This window comes from Urtica dioica, chromosome 7, assembly GCF_054948205.1.
Source record: "Urtica dioica subsp. dioica isolate 48M chromosome 7, U.dioica_male_clone48M_v1_H2, whole genome shotgun sequence".
NCBI lineage: Eukaryota > Viridiplantae > Streptophyta > Magnoliopsida > Rosales > Urticaceae > Urtica > Urtica dioica.
The window spans coordinates 22436503-22462701 of NC_142762.1; the positions used below are offsets into that span (position 1 = coordinate 22436503).

At 35.1% G+C, this 26199-nt stretch overlaps 2 protein-coding genes across 2 annotated transcripts; both read right to left on the reverse strand.

The window, feature by feature from the left end:
- Window positions 1-688: 688 nt before the first annotated feature.
- Window positions 689-2077, reverse strand: LOC149390429 (large ribosomal subunit protein eL43). The gene is made up of 5 exons (XM_089621452.1): window positions 1932-2077; window positions 1626-1665; window positions 1198-1286; window positions 1031-1113; window positions 689-906 (listed from the first exon to the last, which is right to left on the reverse strand). Exons 1-5 carry the CDS (start codon window positions 1932-1934, stop codon window positions 843-845), a joined length of 279 nt encoding a protein of 92 aa, XP_089477578.1. The 5' UTR covers window positions 1935-2077; the 3' UTR covers window positions 689-842.
- Window positions 2078-6128: 4051 nt separating this feature from the next.
- LOC149390430 (eukaryotic translation initiation factor 4G-like) lies at window positions 6129-9264 on the reverse strand. Its single transcript, XM_089620134.1, has 3 exons — window positions 7552-9264; window positions 6814-7008; window positions 6129-6708 (listed from the first exon to the last, which is right to left on the reverse strand). Exons 1-3 carry the CDS (start codon window positions 9084-9086, stop codon window positions 6348-6350), a joined length of 2091 nt encoding a protein of 696 aa, XP_089476260.1. The 5' UTR covers window positions 9087-9264; the 3' UTR covers window positions 6129-6347.
- Window positions 9265-26199: the final 16935 nt, after the last annotated feature.

The window sequence follows — 26199 nt, forward strand, 5'->3', positions numbered from 1 at the left end:
ATCTAAGTTTTCTATGATGTTCTTGAGTTTGTGTACTTGAGATGAATATGATGCTTATGATGTTTAATGATTATTAATGATGTTCTTGAGCTTAATAAGATGATTTGATGATGAATATGATGATTTGTAATGATAAATTGATACCAATATATTCGTTGTCTGAACTAAATTTGAAGTTGAACTATGAAAAATATGTTTATTTTTGTCTGAATACCCATCGGTTTCCTACATTTTGTCGGTTTCCTCTACGGTAAACGGTTTCCTGTCGGTACCAATTTCTTTTTTTGTCTGAATACCTCTCGGTTTTCCCTCCAATAAGCGGTTTACCTCCAAAATTAAAATCCCGATACGGTAACGGTAAGACGAACCTTGGTTTCTGGTACCATAAATTTGGTCAACACTGGACCAGACTATTCTAAAAAATAGTTTGATTTAATTTACTTGCTTTCACAGTAGGGTCTAATTTTTTTAGCCGTTTAATGAATGTGGAGTTCAGGGACCAGGCACACCCCTCGAAGCTCAATTTAACTGGTTAAATTTATCATGCATTATGTGAACATTACTGTACTGAACCCATTTAACGGTACCAGATTCAGAGAGAAACACAAGGAGCCATAACTATGTTTATAGATGCAACACCATGTTGAAAGGGCATTACCAAAAATAACTCCCAATATGACTTACACAGTTAAAATAATAGATCCAACTAACATTGATTAACTTCTCGAATTTATGGGTGAAAAGGGGCAAAACATCTTCAAAACTGATTTCAAAGTGATTTCTATCCATGAAAAGACAGCAAAACAATAAAAAGAAAAACAAGAGCGAAAGAGAAAGTCAATCTAACTCTCAGTCTGTTCCCTCAACCTCCTGATGGTGCTCCTGACTGTCACAGCACTGGCCGTGCTGTTGAAATAAAGAAAAAAACCAACGATAAGAATCTTACCATTTTCATAAAATATCGAAGCAACACATTGTATAATGAAATTTAGGGGGGGGGGGGGGGGGGGGGGGGGGGAAAGATTATTACTTCAAGGTGTAGGCACCGCCAGCCTTCACTTTGCCACAGTCCTTGCATCCCCAGATTCCGACAGCCTTTCTCTTCACAGCGTACTGTGATAAAAAGCAAGTCAGTCATCTAGATCGAGTTTGAAATATGATTAAAACCATGGATTAAGGATTGGATAATGTTCTCACCTTTCCGCAGAACTCGCAGAAATACTTGCTGTGCTGGCTGACTTCCATTTTCTTAATCTGCTTACGCAGACTGGCACCATATCGAGTACCTGAAAAACACAAGGTGATAATTGATTACAAACTCAGGCCATATCAACATCGGAAGAAAGACTCGCTCAGAAACAGATACCAAAAGTTAGGAACATTTCACAACACTAACAATGTGACAACATCAATTATCACCATTCTATGTGTATGTTTAACCAAATAAAATGTCATTTTAAAAGCTTCACCTGGATAGTGAAAAAAAACAGCAAACAAATATATAAAATGCTTAACCCGATTAATGAACCAGAATCGTTATCCAGGCTTTTCGGGTAGAGATTGCAAAAATAATAATAATAAAAATACAACATTAACCAGAGTCCGACAGTGGAAAAAGAACTTACCATATTTCCCAACAATTCCAGCCTTCTTAGTTCTCTTAGTCTGCCACAATAAACAAATCGAAAAATGAGTTTCAGATTTTAAAAAAAAAAAAAAAAAGTTCGAAGAAATCTCAACAAATTTATTAAACAGCCCTGCAAAAGTTCAAACAACTGGAACGAACTCAAATCAAGCTAACTCATTGCGACCCGACTCTTAATTTGACAAAATGAAGTTCTATTACCGAAAGATTTAAAGCAATTAAAAACCCGATGTTGACGAAACCCGAAATTTCAATACCTAATGAGCGAGAGAAAGAGAGAGTTTACCATGGCGAAAGGCTTTGAGAGGTCTGAGGCTGCTGCGTAAAGACGGGGGAGAGAGAGCAGCGTTTCGCAGAGGAAACCCTAGTCTGTTTTATTAGGTTGGTTAGAAAATAGCAGATAATGAAGAGGGCCGGGTCAAAGTATTTGGGTTTAGTTTATCGATTTGCAAGCAAGCCCATCCTGTTATGGCTTTAGGCCCATTTATAAAAACGAAGCTGATAGAGCCATTTTTTAATTAAAAAAATATTGGGGAAGTGATGTGAATACCTGAAGATCGGAATTTAAAGAGATCATGTGATTTATGTGATAATAATTAACATATGATTTATCCTTATTTATTAATAAATTATTATTTATCCTTATTTATTAATAAATTCGTAACTTTCTCTTTTTTATTTTTTTTAAATAATTTTTTTTGCATCAAAACTTCAAAAATTCGTATTTTTCTCATACGAACTCAAAATTGAGTGATTTCAGATCCTACAAATTCGTAGCGTCGAGATCTTCTAAAATAGACTCATTGTGTTTGATGAAAAATTATGTTTAATGCATCATATTTACGTTTTCATTTATTTTTTTGATAATTTCAAAAAATTTCAGTTATTTCCATCTTTAAGGTAATAACGTGATTTTTCTACATCTATGATATTAAACATGACTTTTCATCAAACACAATGGATCTATTTTTTAAGATCACGGCGTCACGAATCCGTAGGATTTGGAATCACTCAATTTCGAGTTCATATGAGATAGATATGGTTTTTTGAAATTTTTATGTAAAAAAAATGTAGGAAAAAAATAGGAAAGAGAAAATGACGAATTTGTTAATAAATAAGGGCAAATCAGATCTTAATTATTGTCACATAAACTTGTTGGCTATTTCCCTAAAAGTTGTGAAACGTAGGCTAAAAACAAATTTCATAGTTTCATTTTGGCTATTTTCACAACACTGCCGGAATTTAAATTACCGACTGATTGTTTAAATTAAAAAGTACAGGTTTAACTCATATTTTATACAATTTTAATTTTATGTATTACTTTTTAATTTTTATGTTTATTGAAAAAAATATGTATAAACTAAATTTAAAATAAAGTAAAACTGATTAAAATTTAGGGCAGAATTTAAAATCCACGGTTCAATTAATCAGGATGGTAGATGTTCGTGTAAGATCGAGTGCTATTACAATAAATGTGCCTCGAATTTTCATTTTTAGTCCAAATTTACAAAACGCGACCTAAACCTGAGCACATAAGGCCCGATAAGCCCACATTGATGTGAAAGTCGAGCTCGACCCGTGTATCGAGCTCAACTTGGTGTCTCCGACCCAAGCTCAGCCTCAAGACGACATGTGGAAAATAATGTCTCATAGAAGACTAAACTTATTCGAACTTGCAGTTGTAACAAGAGAGTTTATACGATTTATTAATGAGGACATGCAACACGAGTTGACTTGAGAAAGACTTAGACTTCTTCCAAAATGACATTCAATCTTCCTATATCAAGTTTGATTATTATTCTCTATAATCAATGCTTTGGAATTAAAAACCCGATGTTGACGAAACCCGAAATTTCAATACCTAATGAGCTAGAAAAAGAGAGAGTTTACCATGGCGAAAGGCTTTGAGAGGTCTGAGGCTGCTGCGTAAAGACGGGGGAGAGAGAGAAGCGTTTCGCAGAGGAAACCCTAGTCTGTTTTATTAGGTTGGTTAGAAAATAGCGGATAATGAAGAGGGCCGGGTCAAAGTATTTGGGTTTAGTTTATCGATTTGCAAGCAAGCCCAGCTTTAGGCCCATATATCAAAACGAAGCTGATAGAGCCATTTGTTAATTAAAAAAATATTGGGGAAGTGATATGAATACCTGAAGATCGGAGATTTGCAACTAACTAAGCCACTTTAAACATATGTGATTTTGGATCTACCCTACAATTTTTAAGGATATAGTCAAATGGCTTATGTGGCAATAATTAAGGTCTGATTTACCCTTATTTATTAACAAATTCGTCACTTTCTCTCTCCTATTTTTTTTCAAATAGTTTTTTTTTTCATCAAAACTTCAAAAATTCGTATCTTTCTCAAACAAACTCGAAATTGAGTGATTTCAGATCCTACAAATTCGTGGCGTCGAAATCTTCAAAAATAGATCCATTTATTTGATGAAAAATTATGTTTAATGCATCATATTTATGTTTCCATTTTTTTTATAATTTCAAAAAATTTCAGTTATTTCCATCTTTCAGGTAGTAACATGATTTTTCTACATCTATGGTATTATACATGATTTTTCATCAAACACAATAGATCTATTTTTGAAGATCTCGGCGTCAGGAATCCGTAGGATTTAGAATCACTCAATTTCGAGTTCGTATGAGAAAGATACGAATTTTTGAAGTTTTAATGCAATTTTTTTTAAATAGGAGAGAGAAAGTGACGAATTTGTTAATAAATAAGGGCAAATCAGACCTTAATTATTGTCACATAAACTATTTGGCTATATCACTATAAATTGTCAAACGTAGGCTAAAAATAAATTCCATAGTTTCATTTTGACTATTTTGCTACACTGCACTTAAATATAAATGAAAATATCATTATCTCTCTCGTTCATTCCCGTCCTCCTCTCTCATTTTTTGGGTGCTCTGTTTTGTCGTTTTTTTTTCTTTCTCTTTTTTGTCTTTCTCGGTTGTCGTCTTATTCATAGTTTTGGAGGATTAACATAACAGAAAAGAAAGCTTGGTGGGTTTAAATGAGTTGTAAATGAATATACAGCAAAATATGAGTAAACTAAGGGTGAGGACTGATAAGGGACTGTTTGGTGATTCTAAATTTGTTTCTGTTTTCTAATTCTAAATTCTAAAAAACACTTTTAGAAAATATGTTTTGTTATAATACTTAGAAAACAAATTTAGAATCATGTTTCTTTTTCTTTGAAATTTGTTTAGAAAACAAAAAACAATGAAAATATGTTTTCTATTTTATCTCTCTGATATTTTAAATTAAATTTTAAAACAATTGAATGTAAAACATAACCAAACAACATTTTAAAATATTTTGAAACGTAATTCTAAATCTGTTTTTTAAATTTAAAATTAGAATCAGAATAAAAAAATTTAAAAACAAAAAACAAATTTAGATTACTAAACCAAACAGCCCCTAAGTTTCTCAATCAATTGTTGAAGTGGGTGAGGAATGAACTCATTGGACAGCTGTAGCACTCAACCAGTGCGCTCAACTCACCGAAAGTAACAGTGCTACTAAAAGATAACATTTAGTATTTTTACCGTAAATCTATACATATATATATATATATATACATATATATATATATATATATATATATATATTAAAATGTATAAAATGGAAAAGATTGAATATTTATGCTGGCAATAGCCCGCATTGAAAAGATGAACTGGCAAACAAAAAGTGACCAATTTAAAACCCAATACCTAGGTGCCACATTTTAAGGTGTGCAAATTACCAAACAATTATTCAGAGAAATTCAGGAGGATCAATATCGATTTAGACTAGTATAAGAAAATAAACCTTCCCGTGAATTGCAGTGAAATATTTTTTTGATAAATAATATTAGGATAAATTACATAAATGCCCCCTGAACTTTTGACCATTTAACAACGTGGTCCTTATTTTTATTTTTCTTACAGCGTCACCCTTGAACTTTGACAATCTTACAAACTTAGTCCTTCCGTCTATTTTTCTCAACAATTCATTCATTTTTGCCCATGTGATTGGCATGTGACTATTTAAACATGGACAAAATTGTAAAATAACAAAAAAATATTGATTTTATAATTATTTAATATTATTAAAAATTATTATTTATTATATAAAAAAATAAATAAAAATAAAATAATTATGTAAAATATGAATTTTTAATAAAAATGAATTGTAAAAATGAATTATTATTTATCATTAATTTTCTATTATCGTTAAAAAAAAAGTATAATGGAAATGTATAAAAAAAATATTAAAAAAAGACAACAAACAAAATGTAAAATGAAATTTTTTAATTTTAATTTATTAATTTTAAATATAAAATAATTAAATAAAGGATATATAGGTAATTTTAAATATTCAAGTTGTAATATGTCGATTACACAAGTTAAAATAGACGGAATATAGAACAAATTTGACGGAATGACTAAGTTTGTAAAAATATGAAAGTTTAAAAACGACGCTGTAAGAAAAATAAAAGTATGGACCACATTGTTAAATGGTCAAAAGTTCAGGGGCATAAGCGTAATTTATCCATAATATTAAAAGCATGGGCAAGGATCATCATAGCCCGTGACATAAAATTGTCGCTCGCCCATCAATAAAAATATTTATGCAAAATTAACATTAATAAAGAAAAAAGAACCCTAACAGCTCCCATTCCAGCCATCGATTTTTCTTGTATCCCTAACGAGGCTTACAATGAGCTTCACTAAATATAAGGAACTTCTCTAATGTCTTTGATGTCATGGGATTTGGAGGCCTGAAAGTCTCCAACTGCAAACTCGAGCCCTTGATAAGGGCTTTCAAAACCTCGTCACCCTTCTCGGATTGGATGATCTGCAGCACACTCCCGATAACATTTCCGGCGAGCCCAGAGCTCAGAAGACTCCCCGGCTCTTCTCCGCCTTCATGTATAAGCCGTCCAATCTCTTCCAACGGGACCACATTCTCCGTGATGACTTTCGCAAACATACGGCCGAGATACTGTGGTGCCATTGGAGCGTCTGTCACCGTGTCCTCCAACATCTCCAACACCAATTCAAAGCTATAACCCAAAAGAAAACAGGGTGGTTAAATCGATAAATACATGAATTGTCTGAATGATAAAAAAAAAATGGGTAACATATGCACAACATTTTTTTTTCCTTACCCTTGCACAAGTTGTGTGGGACTCAAGGACGCATCATTTGATGTCGTAAGCTTGACAAGAAGCGAGGCCAACAGATCTCTATCCGCAGCTTTTCCCTCGAAAGATTCACCAACCCATATGGATACCATTGTTGGGTGGAAGCTCGGGGAATTCAAATCTTTGATACATAAAGCAACTTCTCCAACGTCTCTAGCACTGCCACACAACACACAAATGTTAACTACAAATTTCAAAATTTCCCGGCAATTTCAAAGCACCCCAACAACACAAATAAATGCAGTTCTTTCCTAATACATGAAATTTCCCGGCAATTTCAAAACACCCCAACAACACGGATAAATGCAGTTCTTTTCTGATACATGGTGTTTAATACTACTCTAAAACAGCTTGGATATCTCTGCTCTTGATCTAAACTTGCAGTTTCGCCAAAATAATATGGTTTCAGTCTTAAAAACATTAGAGAATTAAACAATGTTTGCCCGAAGCAAGTTACAATTTGAAATTCAACGATCCTAGAGACTGGTTACGAGGTAGATCACAAAAAATGATCAAGGTATTAAATCCTACTTATGTCGGTATATACTATCAAATGTCAAAGTGTACGGGACACTAAACATAGGAAAAGTTTCAACTCCCAGAAACACAAATATGGTTTAAAGTGATTATTGACACTAAAGATTGTGATATGAGAAGACAAAAAAGGAACACTTGTGAAAAATGCACAAGAGATGTACAAACCTGTAGTACTCTTTGATAACAATCTTTGATTTAGCTCGTAGAACTTCTTCAGACAGCACATTCCCAACTGAAGTACTCGAAGTAGTCTGTGCTTCTGCGCGTGAAGGCGGTCTGAGATCCCTGACACCATAGACATTCCGCACTTGTGACTGATCAAAAGCAGGTTGAGCTCTTTCGGGCATGGATCTTGGTATCGAATGCTCCCTTAGATTGTGACCCCTGTCTGATGCAGAGCTGTAACAATTGAACCTTCTGGCGTCTCCACCGACTGGTGACATATCGGCCAGAGAAGAGGGTGACACTGAGACAGGTCCTCTACTGGACATTCCTCTGGTGAGACCACCTTGGGGACCCAAAGTGATGGCCTCGTTGCAAGGTCTCTGAGTCAGAGACATTGACAATGGCCTGGGGTCATAAGTCTGCCTCTCATCCGTTCGAACATCTTGACTTCCGAAACCACGACTCTGAGTAGGAATCGCGCGGAAGCTACCCATTTGAGAAACGGGAGAAGATATCGTAGATGACCCTCTTTGATTAAAATCCATTTGACCACCCCTTCTTCCTGATTGATTGATGCCCGAGCCACGGCCGCTAAGTCTGCTCGTTTGTGCCTGTCTCTCTTGAGCAGCATCTCTGTGCACTTCTTCGATCTTTTTCGGCCCCTCAACTTTTCTCCGCTGCTGCCAGTTATTCCTTCTCAGATCAATTGAATCCTTCAACATGAATCTAACTCTTGATGATAGCTTCATGTCATTGGATAGGCTTCTCATTCTATCAAAATACACATCCATGTGCACCTTGGCTTTTGGATGGTCGATACTCTGTCCAATTGTGCTCATGAGTTTGCACAAAGCTTCAATATCCTCCTCGTCGGGAGTTTGATCGTGACCCAAAAACTTTACCATGCACTCATGCATTATCCTCTCAGTTAACATTTTCTTCTTGAATAACTCTCCAATCAATCGGATGTTACCCAACATCCGTCTTCGAGCATTGACTCTCTTCTCTTCTCTTTCCTCGGCAGACTGTTTTACCTCACCCTCCTCGTCCACCTTATTCGCTTCTTCTTTCTGTCTTTCGCCCCTCTCAAATTCCTCCTGGCACTTGTTCAGAAGTAACCTCTTAAAGGTAATCTTCTGATCGTTTTCAATAAAATCAGGCAATTCTCCAGAAAGATGAAAGCAGAAATCAGCATATATCTCACAGAATGTAGGTTCCGTCAGAGCTTTGTCAAAGATCTGAGCAACGACACCCCGAAGTGTGCGGGCCTCATCGATATTAACGGCTTTCACTTGCTCAAAAAGCTTTTCAAAGTTCTGAGGAGTAAGCTTGTTCAATATGGCCCTCAATTGCCTCTGTTTGGCCTCTTCCTCATCTGTCACTTTTCCCACTTCATACCTCTTCTCTGTCTTGTGCATTGTCACCAATCGAGTGTGTGGGGAGGGGATTAAGCCCTTATGCTGAAAGTGGGTTGCTCGCTGCCACCTGTCAGCATCAGGACTGTTTCTGTGCATCCCACCCATTGACTGCCGCATTGGACCAGTCAGGATCCCTCCAGCGTAGCCAACAGGTGACTGCCCTCTCACATTCCTCGTGTTAACAAAATGCCCTCCCTGCCCAGGTCGGAAACCATGTCGGCCTGAGGCTGCTGCGTAAAGACGGGGGAGAGAGAGCAGCGTTTCGCAGAGGAAACCCTAGTCTGTTTTATTAGGTTGGTTAGAAAATAGCAGATAATGAAGAGGGCCGGGTCAAAGTATTTGGGTTTAGTTTATCGATTTGCAAGCAAGCCCAGCTTTAGGCCCATATATCAAAACGAAGCTGATAGAGCCATTTTTTAATTAAAAAAATATTGGGGAAGTGATATGAATACCTGAAGATCGGGGATTTGTAACTAACTAAGCTACTTTAAACATATGTGATTTTGGATCTAACCTACAATTTTTAAGAATATAGTCAAATCGCTTATGTAGGGATGGCAACGGGTACGGGTAAAGCCGGGTACACCTATTCCGTTACCCGTACCCGCTATAATTTTTTTTACCCGTTACCCGGACCCGTTTACCCGGATTTTGAGACGGGCCGGGTAACGGGGATATCCGCCGGGTAAGCGAGTTAAAATTATTGGACCCGTTACCCGTTTACCTGGTTTAAAAAAGGGTAGCGGGTCGGGTAGACCCACTTACCCGTTTATAAAATAAAAATCCATCAATAATATAAAGTTTACATGGTATTAAACATGATTTTTCATCAAACACAATGGATCTATTTTTTAAGATATCGGCGTCACGAATCCGTAGGATTTGGAATCACTCAATTTCGATTTCATATGAGATAGAAATGGTATTTTGAAGTTTTTATGTAAAAAAAATGTAGGAAAAAATAAGAAAGAGAAAATGACGAATTTATTAATAAATAAGGGCAAATCAGACCTTAATTATTGCCACATAAACATGTTGGCTATTTTCCTAAAAGTTGTGAAACGTAGGCTAAAAACAAATTTCATAGTTTCATTTTGGTTATTTTGCTACACTGCCCAAATTTAAATCACCGACTGATTGTTTAAATTAAAAAGTACAGGTTTAACTCATATTTTATACAATTTTAATTTTATGTATTACTTTTTAATTTTTTATGTTTATTGAAAAAAATATATATAAACTAAATTTAAAATAAAGTAAAACTGATTAAAATTTAGGGCAAAATTTAAAATCCACGGTTCAATTGATCAGGATGGTAGATGTTCGTGTAAGATCGAGTGCTATTAAAATAACTGTGCCTCGAATTTCCATTTTTAGTCCAAATTTGCAAAATGCGACCTAATCCTGAGCACATAAGGCTCGATAAGCCCACATTGATGTGAAAGTCGAGCTCGACCCGTGTATCGAGCTCAACTTGGTGTCTCCGACCCAAGCTCAGCCTCAAGACGACACGTGGAAAAGAATGTCTCGTAGAAGACTAAACTTAATCAAACTTGTAGTTGTTACAAGAGAGTTTATACGATTTATTAAGGAGGACATGCAACACGAGTTGAGACTTAGACGTCTTCCAAAATGACATTCAATCTTCCTATGTCAAGTTTGATTATTATTCTCTATAATCAATGCTTTGGAGTCTCCATATTGTATCGTTCAATATCATTAATAACAAAATGCATTCTTCCTTAATTTTTATTCACATATTATAATACTAGTACTACGATCTTAATTTAGTAATTCGTCTTATTAAATATAATTTAAGATGAGAAATTGAGGCAAATTAACAAATTTCATATCGGGCTTTATGACATTATTCGAGTTGAAAAGTATGTTTGAAAGCCTTAGGGAAATTTGCGTCAATGTCACAAATTCGTCGGGTTTTTGCATTTGTGTCACAAAGTTGTCAAAATTGCATTTGTGTCACGTATTTACATTCGTGTCACATATGCAAATTTCAAATTACTCTCTCTCATCATTTAATATTTTTATTAGTTACTCAATGTCTTCTGAATTTTTACAATACCTCATTAAAAATCACTTCATCTTCCTCTAAAACTTTCTAAAATTTTTGCATGTGACTTATTTGCAATTGGATTGCCAATTTGTGACATAAGATGCAAATACCACAAAGCCTTATGCAGTAGATGAATAGACTAGAGAGTCGACCCAATATGTGTTAGCCCAATTAGAGCCATCATTCACTCGTCAAGCCAAGTTGGAATCTCAAAGGAGGTCATTTAAGCGCAAAGAACTTGGTTATAATTTATAAATACCCGAGCTGGCCAAGTAGAACATATACTCTTATTAGGGAACCAAATATCAACTGGACTTTTGCCTAAGTTTCACCCACTCTTAATCCTTTGGAAGTGGGTGTCCTAACTCATGTTCCCCGGACTCAAATTTAATATCCCCATCTTCATCCCCCATTACTCCAAACTATTAGGCAGCTCGAGACCATAGTTTTCACCTGTTAGGAATTAGATATCCCTATAACCGTTGCGAAAAATAGATAATTACGCGAACATGCTAATTATTTATACAATTATATAAACTAGATCTAGATTTGCAGATTTGAATAGAATAGAGCTAGATTTGAGAGAGCGATTTAAGCAACCTATTAAAAGACGAGTTTTCAGATTACTTACATGTTTGGCAATCTCCTATTGACACTTCAATCTAATTCTTCAAGATCCCGTTCTGAGCTCCAATAACTCGATCTTCTAGCTTTAGCTTCGATCTTCACTTTGGGAACGACGACATGACTCTCGTCGTTTGGATCTCCAGAGACGATACCGTAATCTTTCGAAATGTAATCTCCGGATGAAATAAGAAGAAATTGTGGGCTGACTCGTTAACTCACAACGATCTAATTTAGAGATTCAGATCGTGTCGTGTTTATGGGAATGGAATCACGAATTTTGAGAGAGAGGGCGGGAGAAGAAATTCCTCCACACTGAGGGTGTGATGGGCGAATTTTTGACTTCTTTTCTTGTCTCTATGATGTTCTCCTTGACCCCTATTTATAGTGGTGGAGCATATATATTCTAGGAAGCTCCTAGAGATATTTTATTCTCAGATATTCTTTCTTATTTTGTAGTTAAACATGAACTGTTGGATCTTGACTACAAATCCTACTTTTTCTCTCATCCATCTTATCAGAATCTAGGATATTATATTTCTTTATTTTTCTCCTATATTTAAGGAATCTAGATATTTGAGAATAATGAGTACAATATCTTATTTTCTTATTTAATGGAGAAAATATATCTACCATTACTATTCTCCTAGATATTAGGAAAATAATCATGAAAGAGAATAAATGACAATATCTTATTTCCTTATTTAATGGAGATGGAATATCTCAACCATTATTAATCTCTCTCTTATTTATTTAGTTACCTGATTTCTTTTCCATAAATCTAGCAACTAATTAAAAAGAGAATATTTGGTAATTAATGCCCATAATAGGTGCCTACCATAGGGTCATGGGCCAAGGAATTTTCGAATTTTATAGTGTCCATAAGGCCCAAATTAAAATTCAATTAGTTATTTACTTGATCCAACAATAAATAATTAATTCGGAAAATAGACAAATTTCCGAATGAATGGTGCTAAACAATTTACAGCTGTGAGATTGTAATATTAAATAATTTTCATTATTACTAGAGAGTTCTTATCCATCTTTATCAGGACCGAATCATGGACTATGTACCTAGTAACAGAAGTTCACACAAATCTGATTAAAAAGACGAAAAAGTCATTTTTATTTTTTCAATCGATTCGTCAATCTTGGGAATACTCCACAAAATGATCCAAGAGTACACTCTTCTTATTACTATAATTATGTTTTACTCATCGTAAGAGCGTCCACTGATATAGTCAGTACGTGATCAAAATCCTCCAGATTCAACCCGTATCGAGAAAGGTCAGTTATTATGTCATACCCTTCTTGATACATATGAACCCTACGCACCGTTGCTTCCCTAACAAAAGATTATTTCGTACGTACTTACTACGAAAGTATGTACAATCAATCGATTCATGAATCAACCCTTAGGTGAGTTAACATTAACCTTATTTCAAGAAAACTGGATTCCGTATCTATGAATTATATTCGCTAAGATCATATCCCGAACTCCCAAGATATAAGTATCCCAGCATAATAGTAGCCTTTAACGAATGAGTCAAAGAATTAGCTAATATGACCTAGAAGTCCATGATCACTTCAGGATTTAGATTAAGTCTCATTGTGACCATTATAGCGACCCTAGTTAGTGTGTCGTAACAGCCCTTAAACGACACATCAACAACCAAAGTCTGTCCAGACCGTATACTTACCAAAAGTGTAGAATTCTCGCACCAAGTGATCAACCTTCACTTGTGTTCCACATATATGATGTTAGATACAGTTATCCATGTATGTATCAATCATCGACCACGTTTTAGCTAACCGTCTGAATTTAAATGCCCAACATGTGATTCAATTTAATACGGAGGCTATGGTTGATAGTTGTTATCGATTCTCTTTAGAAAACAACCCACTAATCATAAAGGCTAATAAAGTAAACTTCTTATCTTATTCAGTAATCATTCATATTTATTTTATTATCTTTGGTGGGCATTATTCCTAACAATCTTCTAATTTGACCGGAATAGATATGGCAGTTTCCTTAGATCATCAATGCTTAGCCATTGTACTACAAACAACTTGACATTTTACCAGGATTGAGATTCCAATCTTATGGATTCTGACCTTAATTTATATCTCTATCAATTATGCCGATCGATGTATGTACCCTTGTTTTACATTCTTCCAGTATATGCTACTTTGCAAGTGATCTTTGACTTACCACTTAAGGTCAAGTCAAATTGCTCATAGTAAATTATTTTACTATTGAACACATTAACACTTCGCACATCTTTTAGATAATACACTAGACTTTATATCTTTCAGATAATAAGTCTACCTATTCTTAGTGTATATCTCTTTTGGTGCCAAGACTAGTTGCACCATAGCATGTATCAATCTATCACACTATTCATAGTGTGATTCACTAAAGAATTTCTATTGACTTGTTTCCATTACTTGGTTATTTATATTTTGTCATTATCAGTCATGTTCATATTGAATATACACAAGACTAAGGATTTACTATGTTTTGGTACCTAAGTATCTCATTATTTACAGAAATCTTAGTGTTCCACGCTTTGATATTTTCGGAAGTTTACCGTTGTCAAAAGTCTAATTATTAGTACTTTTAATGACAAAGTTTTTAGCCTCAACAATCGAGCTTATACATTATATCAATAAGTATATTTGAAATAAAATGGAACGACTTTGTCATTTCTAAACTTTAAGTTGTAGAAACAATTAGCTCAGTCAATTTACTTGTGTCATAATTCAGTCCGGTACTTAAACGGTAATGACTTCATTCATGACACAGATTTAGGAGTTACACTTATCGATAATTTTCAAAAATATCAATTCTTTAACAAACCTTCATGTATTATCATATCCTAGTTTGTTTAGCAATTGGATCAACTTTTCATATTTTAAAAAGTTTTAGTAGATTAACTACTATGATCCATGTCATAATCTTTTAGACTTCATCCATAGTGGACGACTATTCATCTTCTCATTGGAAGATACCAATGAATTGGTTCGTGGTCTCAGAGAGAAGAGTAATATCGTTGCCAATGTCTCTTCTCAAGGGTTAAATCTCTTATTCACCCGCTAGCTTTCAAAGCTCGAACTCATTCATATGTCTATTTATAGATCTCATTTTTTTCATTTAAGTCAATGGCTTAAATGACAGATCTACTAAATTGGGTTTATGACTATTGCTGAGTTAGTTTGATCTTTTGTGATACTTCACAATCAAGTCTTTTTATTCAAGGAAAGATTTCATTGATGATAGTGACAAGGATCCAGGCAAGGATGCTTCCACTAGGTTATTGACATTGTTGGCAATGTAATTGTTAATTATGCTCACACTCAAATTATCAAGTAATAGTAGCTATGTTCCAATTAAGGATGCCGCTTCAAATAGTGGCTTGATTCCTGTTAAGGATGCTGCTATTTAGTTATTGAACAATAGTGGTCAGATTCCAGGTTAGGATGCTCCTACTTAATCATTGAATAATAAAAACTAGATTCCAGTTAAGGACTCTCCCACTCAATAATTTGAACTATAGTGGTTAGGTTCCATTTAAGGATGCTCCCAATAAATAATAGTAGTTAGGTTCTAGTTAAGGATGCTCCCACTCAATAATAGTGGCTACGTTCCAGTTAAGGATGTTCTCACTTAATGATTTTATCGTCAACACTAACTTTATCGTTGTGTCTCCTTATTATCTCTTACTTGCACAAATCATTGTCGATATAAGGTAATAAATTTATTTAGACGCAATTATTGCTCTAAACAGTTCTTAACAATTAAATACATTCACTATAAGAAATATAGAAAGCAATAAATGCTAATTATATTTCTAACAGAGATATAACTTAGAAAAAATAATTTTGCGCAATAACAGTATATGAACGGTAATTTAATTCCTTCATATTCTATAGCATTCAACTCTAGGGAAAAATACTCATGCATAATCAGTATAATAAAGGCATTCAATAATTAAGAGAGAAATATTTAATGACACAACCATGTGTTCATAAATAATGATATGAAACACAAGGAAAGATAAGATTCATAATATCTGAAATAACCATGAAAGGCTACAATCCAGAAAACTTGGATTATTTATTCTGACACATCACCATGTTCAATAATAATTGAATAAATGAAAGTAATAAAACTAGCAGAGATATTAGATCTTCAACTGGAGCATGAGCTTCTCTACAACTTGGGCTTGAATCCGATATTGTTTGGCAAGCTCATCGACACTTTCGTGCTCCATCAAATATGCTCTGCAATGTAAGAAAGTGTAAGCTCATGATTAATTATCATCAAACAACATTTTTAGGATATCTTTAATCATGAATTTTAAGGTACATACCAGAATTATTCTTTTTTTTTCTCAAGCTCGGCCAATTACAAAAGACAATGCCGCTTCCAATGAGCTTCAGTATTGCAGTGGTTACATTTACCAACGCTATTTTGCTTCTTTTCTTTCCCCTTTCCACTCCTCTTGAACTTTCTCTTTTCCTTCTTAGTAGGACCTTTTCCCTTTGAAGTAATAAGATATGCCATAGATGACTCAGCACTAGAAGACCATTTCTTCTTGGTTTTAGGCGAAGAACTTTTGTCAGCATAGTTAGCCGACCCTTTGTTCTTCTCATGTCGAGTTATAGACTTGAAAGTCATAAAATCATTCAAAAGCGGAGACAATCCATAATTCAACTTATTCATAATATAGTTTGATGTGAACTATATGAAATCACTCGAAAGGGAGTTCAAAATGATTGCCACCTAGTAACCTTATCCATCTGTGTCCCATGGAGTTCAGCTTTGGTAAAGTAGTTAGTCATTTTCATGACATGATCCCTTACTGGAGTTCCCGCTATCAGCCTAGTGCTAGTCCACTTAGATGTGAGTTCAATGCGGGCTTGCTCGCTTTGCATCCAAAATATTTCTCGCAGCGAGTCAAGGATCTCCATACCAGTCTCATTCCCTTCCATCTTGGTTCGCAATGCATCACATATACTTGCGAGCATGTAAGCCACGACCTTGTCATTGGCTGTGACCTATTTGTCATAATCCTCTTTTAAGTTTTTAGAGGCATTAGCACCATGATAAAGAGGTCTATCTTCAGTGAGGATAAAATAGATGCTTTCACTCACCAGCACAATATTCAGGTTCGACTTCCACTTAGGAAAGTTGTCACCAGTGAGGACGTCTTTCGACAACAAGGTCATAATAGAGTTTGACATGATTACTGAATATATAAAAGAACTTCTATTAGCAATATGCAAAGAAACAAATATCTAGAAAATTTAGGATATAAAAACATAATGCAAACAATCATGAGATAAAATACTAAGACAAAAGAACCAAGCTTTTATATTCCATGGTAATTCAACTAATAGTCACAGTCCCCTCACTATTGGTGACATAGCGGAGTGAAAATGAAATTCGTTTTAGATTAGTGGGCAATCATGGTACATGCACTTTCATAACTATGCCCAATAACTACCAGTTTTTAGCAATCGTGGCCACATGCAACAATTAAATTGTCAATGCATGAGTTGACCCAACATTTTAGCAGATGAAAGCTTAGCTCGAATGTGCTAGAGAAGGTCTAGTCAAGAATGAGATTCTCTTCTTCGGCCTATCGCTAGAGACCCAACCTTAGTATTGGAATAAAAAAAGCCCTTCTATTCACTTCTACAAAAATGACTTTTAGAAGCGACAAATCGCTTCTAATTAGAAGCGACATTTTAGCTTTAGAAGCGACAAGTCGCTTCTAACCTATTCCACAGATATACAAACATTTTGACATGAAAATGTCATTATGTTTGAGGTTAGAAGCGATAAGTCACTTCAAAATATTTCTCGTCGATTAGAAACGACTTTGGAAGCAATATGACGCTTCTAATCTCTCAAAATTTTAATTTTCTTGGGGATGAAAGTCAATACGACGACGTTTTGTGGCAAAATAATATTTAGAAGCGACATGTCGCTTCTAACCTACTGAAATATTTGGCTCCTTAATTTCTCCGCCAAAATTTTAATTTTTTCACAAAACGACGGCGTTTTATTTGGTTTAAAAATTAGAAGCGACTAGTCGCTTCTAATGCTGCTTCTAATATAGGTCAGATTCAATAAATTGCGACTTTCTTCTTTCTTCTTCCTCATTTCATTTTTCTGCAATCTCTCTCTCCTCTCTCTCTGATACTCACATCCGACCAAGACCCGTCGGAAAACCTCCGACCAAGGACGCCACCACCGAGCTAGGCGCGCCGACTGAGCCACGCCCACCACCGAGCCATGACCACCGAGCCACGCCTCCGACCGAGCGACACCACCACCGAGCCATGCAACCACCACGGCTCTGACCGAACGATGCCACCACCACGCCTCTAAGCAATGCCACCACGCCTCCGAGTGATGCCACCACCGAGCCACATCACCACGTGCCAGGCCGTCCGAGCCACGCCTACCGAGCTCGACCACCGAGCGACGCCGAACGAGCCCCGCCACCGAGCTTCGCGCACTGACCGAGCCACGCCCACCGACTGAGCCACGACCACTGAGCCCGCCACTGAGCCACGCGCATCGAGCGATCCGTGGCCACCAAGCCCGCCACCGGCCAACCCGCGCCGACCGAGCTCGGCCACCGAGCCCGACCACAGAGTTGTCTCATCCCCGATCGATCGAAGTCCCGCTCCGCCTTGTGCCTCGCAGCTCCGTCGGTGGGGGTATGTAATTAATTAGTGGGCATTCATGGTAACTATGTTTGGTTAGTAGCTAGTTTAGAAAATAAATTTGTTAGGTAGTTATTTTGGTAATTATTTCAAAGGTTAGTATTATGTTAATTAATATGTATTTAGTTAGTTAGTTTAATATGCTAGGTTAATGAACTAATTAATTTATTAATATGCTACTTAGTTGAATATGTAATTAGTTATTTTAATATGTTAGGTTAATTGATATGGTAATTAATTAGTAACTTTAACTAATTAGATTTTGTGTTTAATTTTTAATGTCGGTTAAATAAGTATGTTAGGTTTAATTAACTAATTAAAAATTGATTAATTTGTCGATAATTAATTTTGATAACTTAAAGAGATATCGAAATTGTTATAACTTAATTAGGTAATTTAGAATTAATTAAGTTAATATTGTAATTATAATTGTAAAATTAATTAACTTATTTGAATTTATTAATTTAGAGTGTTATAATATTGACGTAACCGAACCACTGAGGTTCAGTTTAGGATTTAGTTGTTCAATGAGGTAGGTTTGACTGATAGGCATATGTTTTTATATGAAATTGTAGGTTTTGGGTTTGTTGACAGTTTAGGGGAAACTCTGCCGAAATTTCGATAGACATTTTAATCAAATAGTCAAAGATATCTAATTTTTCCGATCATCGCAATTATCCCACATCAAACTTCAAAAATAATGTCCATTCTCAATCTCATTGTCATAAATCATCCAAATCTTTCTAATAATATTTGATTCCCAACATTTGACGTTATGTCAAATCCAATCAGTGATTGGATTACTGAAAATGACCGAATGAGTCTTCAATATCAGTCTGGCATGAATGAGTTTATCCGTACGACACGTTTCCAACTTAATAATGATTGCGAATTTAAGTGTCCTTGTCGTAGTTGCAATAACGCAATTGCTAAATAGATAGGAGTTGTTCGGGTGCATCTTTTATCAAAGGGATTCACTCCGTACTACACTTGTGGTATCATCACGGCGAGCCACGACATGCCGTCGTTCCTTTAGAAGAAGCAGTTGTTGAGAATTAGCCATTCACGATATCATGAATCACGATGATTATGACGATTTCGTCGACCCGACCCCGAATGAAGTGCGCGAAGAAGAGTAGATTGATGATTTATTCGCCGAGTTGAAAGCAGAAACTACACTAGTACAAAATATAGCATCAGGTGCGACTTTTTTCGCACCTGAAAGTGCAAAAGTCGCACCTGAAAGTACTTTCAGGTGCGAATTTAGATACGACAAAGTCGCACCCGAAAGTCTGCACCTGATAATCCTCTTGATTATCAGGTGCGACAAGCCGCACCTGAAAGTCTTCTACTATCAGGTGCGACTAGTCGCACCTGAAAGTCTTGACTATCAGGTGCGACTAGTCGCACCTGATGCTCTTTATCTTTAAAAAAAAAAATTAATATGTTGATTATATATTACAATATATAATCAGCATATTAAAACTAATCAAAACTAATTTCATTATATTCCTAATTGATAAATTACAATATATCTTAATTTTAATTTCATTAACTAATTACAATTCCTAATTGATAAATTACAATATATCTAAACTAATTGAAACAAAAACAAATTTAAACTAATCACATTATTACAATTACTAATCAATTAACTAATTAACTAATTACAATTCCTAATTGATAAACTAATCACATTATTACATTATTACAATTATTAATCTTAATTTTAATTTCATTAACTAATTACAATTCCTAATTGATAAATTACAATATATAAAAACTAATTAAAACAAAAACAAATTTAAACTAAACATTAACCTAAACATATTAGTATATCACAAACTAAACTAATTACAATTTCACAAACTAAACTAAACTAAACATATTACTATTTCACAATTTCACAAACTAATCACAAATTCTAAACTAAACACTAACCTGCAGAGACTCGGGACGAGGCGAGCGCACGGCGGAGAGTGAGCAGGGGCTGAGCGCACGGCGAGAAAAATCAAAATCGGACCACACGAATCAGCAAACACGGACCCTCACTCCTTTTTCCTCCTCGGATTTTGCGGCGTCGGTCTCACAAGAATCGAACGCTCGACAAACATAAACTAGTCGCACCTGATAGTCATGCGCATCAGAAAACCAAATTTGTAGTAGTGCTAGGATAAAAATGACATTTAGAGGCGGCAATTAATTTATAGGCGGAATTTTCGCCTCAATTTAGAGGCAAAATTAGTGATTTAGATGCAGAATTCCACCTGTACGTAAAAAAACAAATATTAGAGGCGTAATCATACATTAGAGGTGGATTCCCACTTCTAAATATCCAAACAAAAATATTAGAAGTTGATTATTCCGCTTCTAAATTTACTCAATTTTTAGCCTAAATTACCTCCAAAATGTGCATGTTTTCATAACACATTCTATAATTATTTTATGTCCCAATTAAATATATATATATATATATATATATATATATATATATATATATATATATATAATATGACCACTAACCCATTTACCCAGGAGTTATGTTTCTTTTAAGGGAAATTGCCATAATTACCACCAATTCAATAACAATTTCCAATAATCCACCAAACAATAATTTTGGCCAAATATACCACTTGCCTCTATGTGTAAAACCCTAAATACCCTTAAAAAAATTATTCTTTACATTTTATCATTTAATTCCTTCTCCCTCTCTCCCTAACGTCTGATACCTCTCCAAAATCTCGTCACTCAAACTCACCCAAAATCAAAACCCTTCTTCTTCTTTGAACCACGATTGAAATCCTTGCCCAAACATTTCAGCGAACGAAACCCTTTTTCTTCTCAACGAATCTCTTCTCCTTCTCAACGAATCTCTTCTCCTTGCCCGGATTCTACTTTGTTAGTTTCAGCGAATCTCTTTGCCAAAGACTCTACTTGGTTAGTTTTAATGTTTTTTCTTACCATTTATTTCGTTTTTGTGTATGTTTATTCTGGGTATTTTTAAATTTGGGGCAAAAATAAGGTTTTCGTGATTCTGGGTAATCTTTGAAGTTGTTCAGCGAAGTTCGTAAGTTTCGTCAGATGTCAACAGTTGACGTCAACAATTCACGTCAACAGTTGACATCAATTGTTGACATCTTATACCAACAGTTGATTTCATATGTTGACATATATTGTTGATGTATAGTGTCTACAGTTGACATCAACTGTTGACGTCAATTGTTGACATATGATGTCAACAATTACTAACTTTGGATTTCTTCTTGATTTGTACGCAGTGATGGCGAAAATTTATTGAGGACGTCATTGTGATGGAGAGTTGGCTGAAGTTTTGATTGTTGAAGAAGAAAGATGAGGAAAGACATTGGTACAAGCCACTAGAAGATAAATTGCCATAGGGATGGAATTTCACAGAAGTTGAAATCAAATTGAAGACATTTTACTATGAACTCTGGACCGAAGAAGAATTGCTTGGAGATCAGGTACGACAGTCAATTCTACTGTTGTTTTTAATGGTTTTGACGTCAATTGATGACATTGATGTCAACAGTTGACATCAATTGTTGACATTGATGTCAACAGTTGACGTCAATTGTTGACATTGTTGTCAATTGTTGACATTGATGTCAATTGTTGACATCGATTTCAACAGTTGACGTCAATTGTTCACATCGATGTCAACAATTGACGTCAACTGTTGACATCGATGTCAACAATTGACATCAATGTTCGATGTCAACAGTTGACGTCTGTGATTTTTGAGCTCTCTGTTTGTTGATATTAATCCCTCATTTTTTTTTGCAGCACGTCAATTGTTGACATCGATGTCAACAGTTGACGTCTGTGATTTTTGAGCTCTCTGTTTGTTGATATTAATCCCTCATTTTTTTTGGCAGCATGTTGATATCATTTCTTACTACCTCTGGAAGAAGAGAATGACTGGAAAATTGCAAAAATCGTTCACAATTCACTTATTGCCTTCTAGGGTATCAAGTTTGGCTGAATTGCAATGACAATGACAATGACAAGTTTGATTGGACAAAGCAGTCTCGGATCTACGATTACATCACCGCGACAACCAAGTCCTTGACCCACTGGTCCTCTGCTCTATTCATGCATTTGATAGTTTGGGTATTGAAGACACCCGTTCAGCCTGGTTCACAATTTCCACTTCGCTCACCATGACACAACAGAGCAATGGGTACGTATATAGCTATTATTTAATATTACCATATTTATATACTAAAGAATATGTCTAATCCCAATTTAAAAAAAAAAACAGTGGTGATTGTGACATGTTTGTCATTAAAGACCATGGAGTTTGTCTCATGGCATAGATCTGCAAGATGTCAAACAAGAGGAGATATACATGCACCGGCAAAAGTTCACAATCGACTTATACCGGCACGAGGCAATGAAGTTAGTGACCCATGTTGGATCGGACATGGAGATTTATGACAATTAGGAAACAATGTAAATAATAGATAGCAATGTGTTTTACGTACTACTTTTATCTTAATCTTTTGGTATGCTTTTGATAGCATGTTTAATAAATATCAACAATATATCAATTATCAATCTGTAGTTGTTTTTTAATGGTTTTGAAGTTAATTGTTGACATCAATCTCAACAGTTGACGTTAATTGTTGACATCTGTGATTTATGAGCTCTCTGTTTATTGACATTGATGTCAACAATTGACGTCAACTATTGAGATTGATATCAACAGTTGACGTCAATTGTTGACATTGATGTCAACAGTTGACGTCAATTGTTGACATCAAAAGTTGAGGTCAACAAATAGTCTGTACAAAAGAGGATTCTCTTTAACAAAAATAGTTTGAACAAAAAACATAATAAATTATATAAATAGACTCTTAAACAAAGGTAGTATGAACAAAGCATAATAAATTAAAAAAAAAAAGTAGTCTGAACAAAGTATAAAAAAGTAGTCATCCAATCCTAATGTAGAACGAATTGCCGATTCATGAGTTGGGACCGAATCACACCCCTCCTCGAGTATTGATGACATAAGGGGATTCGATGGCATAAGGGTATTGAACAAAGCTAGTGAAGTTCACTTCAGACGGCACCATAATTCTAAAAGATCCTTTCTCTTGATACCGACTAGATTCAACCCAAGTATCACTTTGCTTGAATAATAAATAAATTTCCGCCATCACTGTACAAATCAAGAAGAAATCCAAAGTTAGTGATTGTTGACATTAGATGTCAACAGTTGATGTCAACTGTTGACATTATACATCAAAAATATATGTCAACAGATGACATCAACTGTTGACATAAGATGTCAACAATTGATGTCAATTGTTGACGTCAACTGTTGACATCTGACGAAACTTACAAACTTCCCTGAACAACTTCAAAAATTACCCAGAATCAGGAAAACATTATTTTTGCCCCAAATTTAAACATACCCAGAATAAACATACACAAAAACGAAATAAATGGTAAGAAAAAACATTAAAACTAACCAAGTAGAGTCTTTGGCAAAGAGATTCGCTGAAACTAACCAAGTAGAATCCGGGCAAGGAGAGGAGATTCGTGGAGAAGGAGAAGAGATTCGTGGAGAAGAAAAAAGGTTTCGTTCGCTGAAATGTTTGGGCAAGGATTTCGATCGTGGTTCAAAGAAGAAGAAGGGTTTTGATTTTGGGTGAGTTTGAGTGACGAGATTTTGGAGAGGTATCAGACGTTAGGGAGAGAAAGAGAAGGAATTAAATGATAAAATGTAAAGAATAATTTTTGTAAGGGTATTTAGGGTTTTACACATAGAGTCAAGTGGTATATTTGGTCAAAATTATTGTTTGGTGGATTATTGTAAATAGTTATTGAGTTGGTGGTAGTTATGACAATTCCTCTTCTTTTAAAGACTTATTTGTCCTCATTTTTCTCTCACGATATACATCAGCACACAACATCATAACTAACACTAATCTTTGTAATCTAAAGACTGGTTCTTCCTCATTTATCTCCTAGTAAACAACCCACTGTCAGAACATGGACATATATAAATCGATCGACCTTAGCACACAAAAAACAACTCACTATCACATTCTCTTCTCCGTCTCATCTGCTTCTTCTCTGCCTTACCTTATTCTCTATCACTCTCCCTCCATTAATTAAATCTCTCCACCGTCGTCGTAACCGTCGCCGTCACTGTTGTCGTCACCGTCGCCCTCGCCTTCAATGTCATCAGGTATGCTGACCGCCTCTAACTATCTCACCTATATTTCTTTGAATCTCGTCTAACCCTCTCAATATTCTCCCTCTTTTTCTGACCACCTTCGCCCTTCCACATCCCCGCCACCATCGTCCCTCCATAGCCCCCCCACCGTCGTCCCTCCAAAGCTACGTCATCTCTCTCCCTCCGATTGTGAATATTTCAATTTATGAATGTAAAACCTCTAAAGTGTCAATTTTCTTTTTGATTTTTTTTAATTAATTTGAGTTATTTGCATAAATAATAAGCAGTGATTTGAGTTAGTTAGACTGCTTGTTTTAAACTGGATATCTCTTGCCTAAATCTTAATTTTATACACTCTTCCTTTTATCAAATTTCTTTCACGATTAGACTTGTGGATTTTCATTTTTATTTACATTGTCTCCTCGGAAAATACTAGACAAGCCTCAAGTGCCTTCTCCCCCATTTTTTTATGGTCTAGTTGGTTTTTATTCACTCTCTGACTCTCGCGCTGTTCCTGTATTTGAGATTAGAAACTTAATGTACGATTACTGTATCTACAAACAAAAAATTAAGGGAAGTCACGAATATGTCAAGAATGAAGCTATTGCAATTTTATGACGATTTAAAAGAAAAAAATAGCGTCCAGTGAGTTTTCAGAAACACAAGAGTACTTTAGCTTGGAGAAAGAAGCTTCCACTAATTTAAATATATTCATGTCTCTGCAATTCTTCTATGAGGGCTTGTGTATGTTAGTGATTTATATTCAGTCTTTCATTTACCAATATTGATTTTTCATCAAGCCATTGCTTAAACGTGGCTTGCTTAAACATGAATGATTTTCTATGGTTTTTTCTATAAGTATATCTATAAGGAATCTGAAAAATATTTCCTTCTGATTGTTCTACATATTTGGTACTTTTAATTATTAATTTTTTTTTATTAATTAATTTGGTTTTTTTACTCATAATTTTTTAGTTATACATATTTAAAAATTGTTAGCATACGCAAGATCTCACTTCGATCTATTTTTTCGTTTTCATTTCAGACTTCAATCGTCCCCGCTTTCAGCCTCAACGCTGTTTGTTCTCCGATTTGTTTGTCTTCTTTGCACTCTGTTCGTTTCTATATTTCTTTCAATCTCCTCGTCCCTCTTTTACTGACCACATTCTTCCTTCCACAGCCACAATGTCATCCCTCCACAGCCCGCCATAATCATACAGCCACACCTACGCTATCTCTCTCCCTTCGATTGTGAGTATTTCGATTTCTAAAAATACTTTTTAAAAAAACTTGAATAACAAAACTTGTAAAACAAAAACAAACTTGTAAAATAACTTGTCAAAAATAAGTTCAATTAACTAGTCAAAAAAAACTTTTTTAAAAAAATTTGTAAAAGAAAAAAAAGTAAACATGTTTATCTGTATGCACATTGTGGGACATTTTGATCCACTAGCCATGTCGGGTATGTGAACTTAATTTACCGTGCTCACTCTCCCGGTAAGACATGTGATCGTTCTTGAAGAAACCACCTATGGCCACAATCCTAGCAAAGGCTCGAGTCCAAGTCTGAATAATAAACATTTTAACAA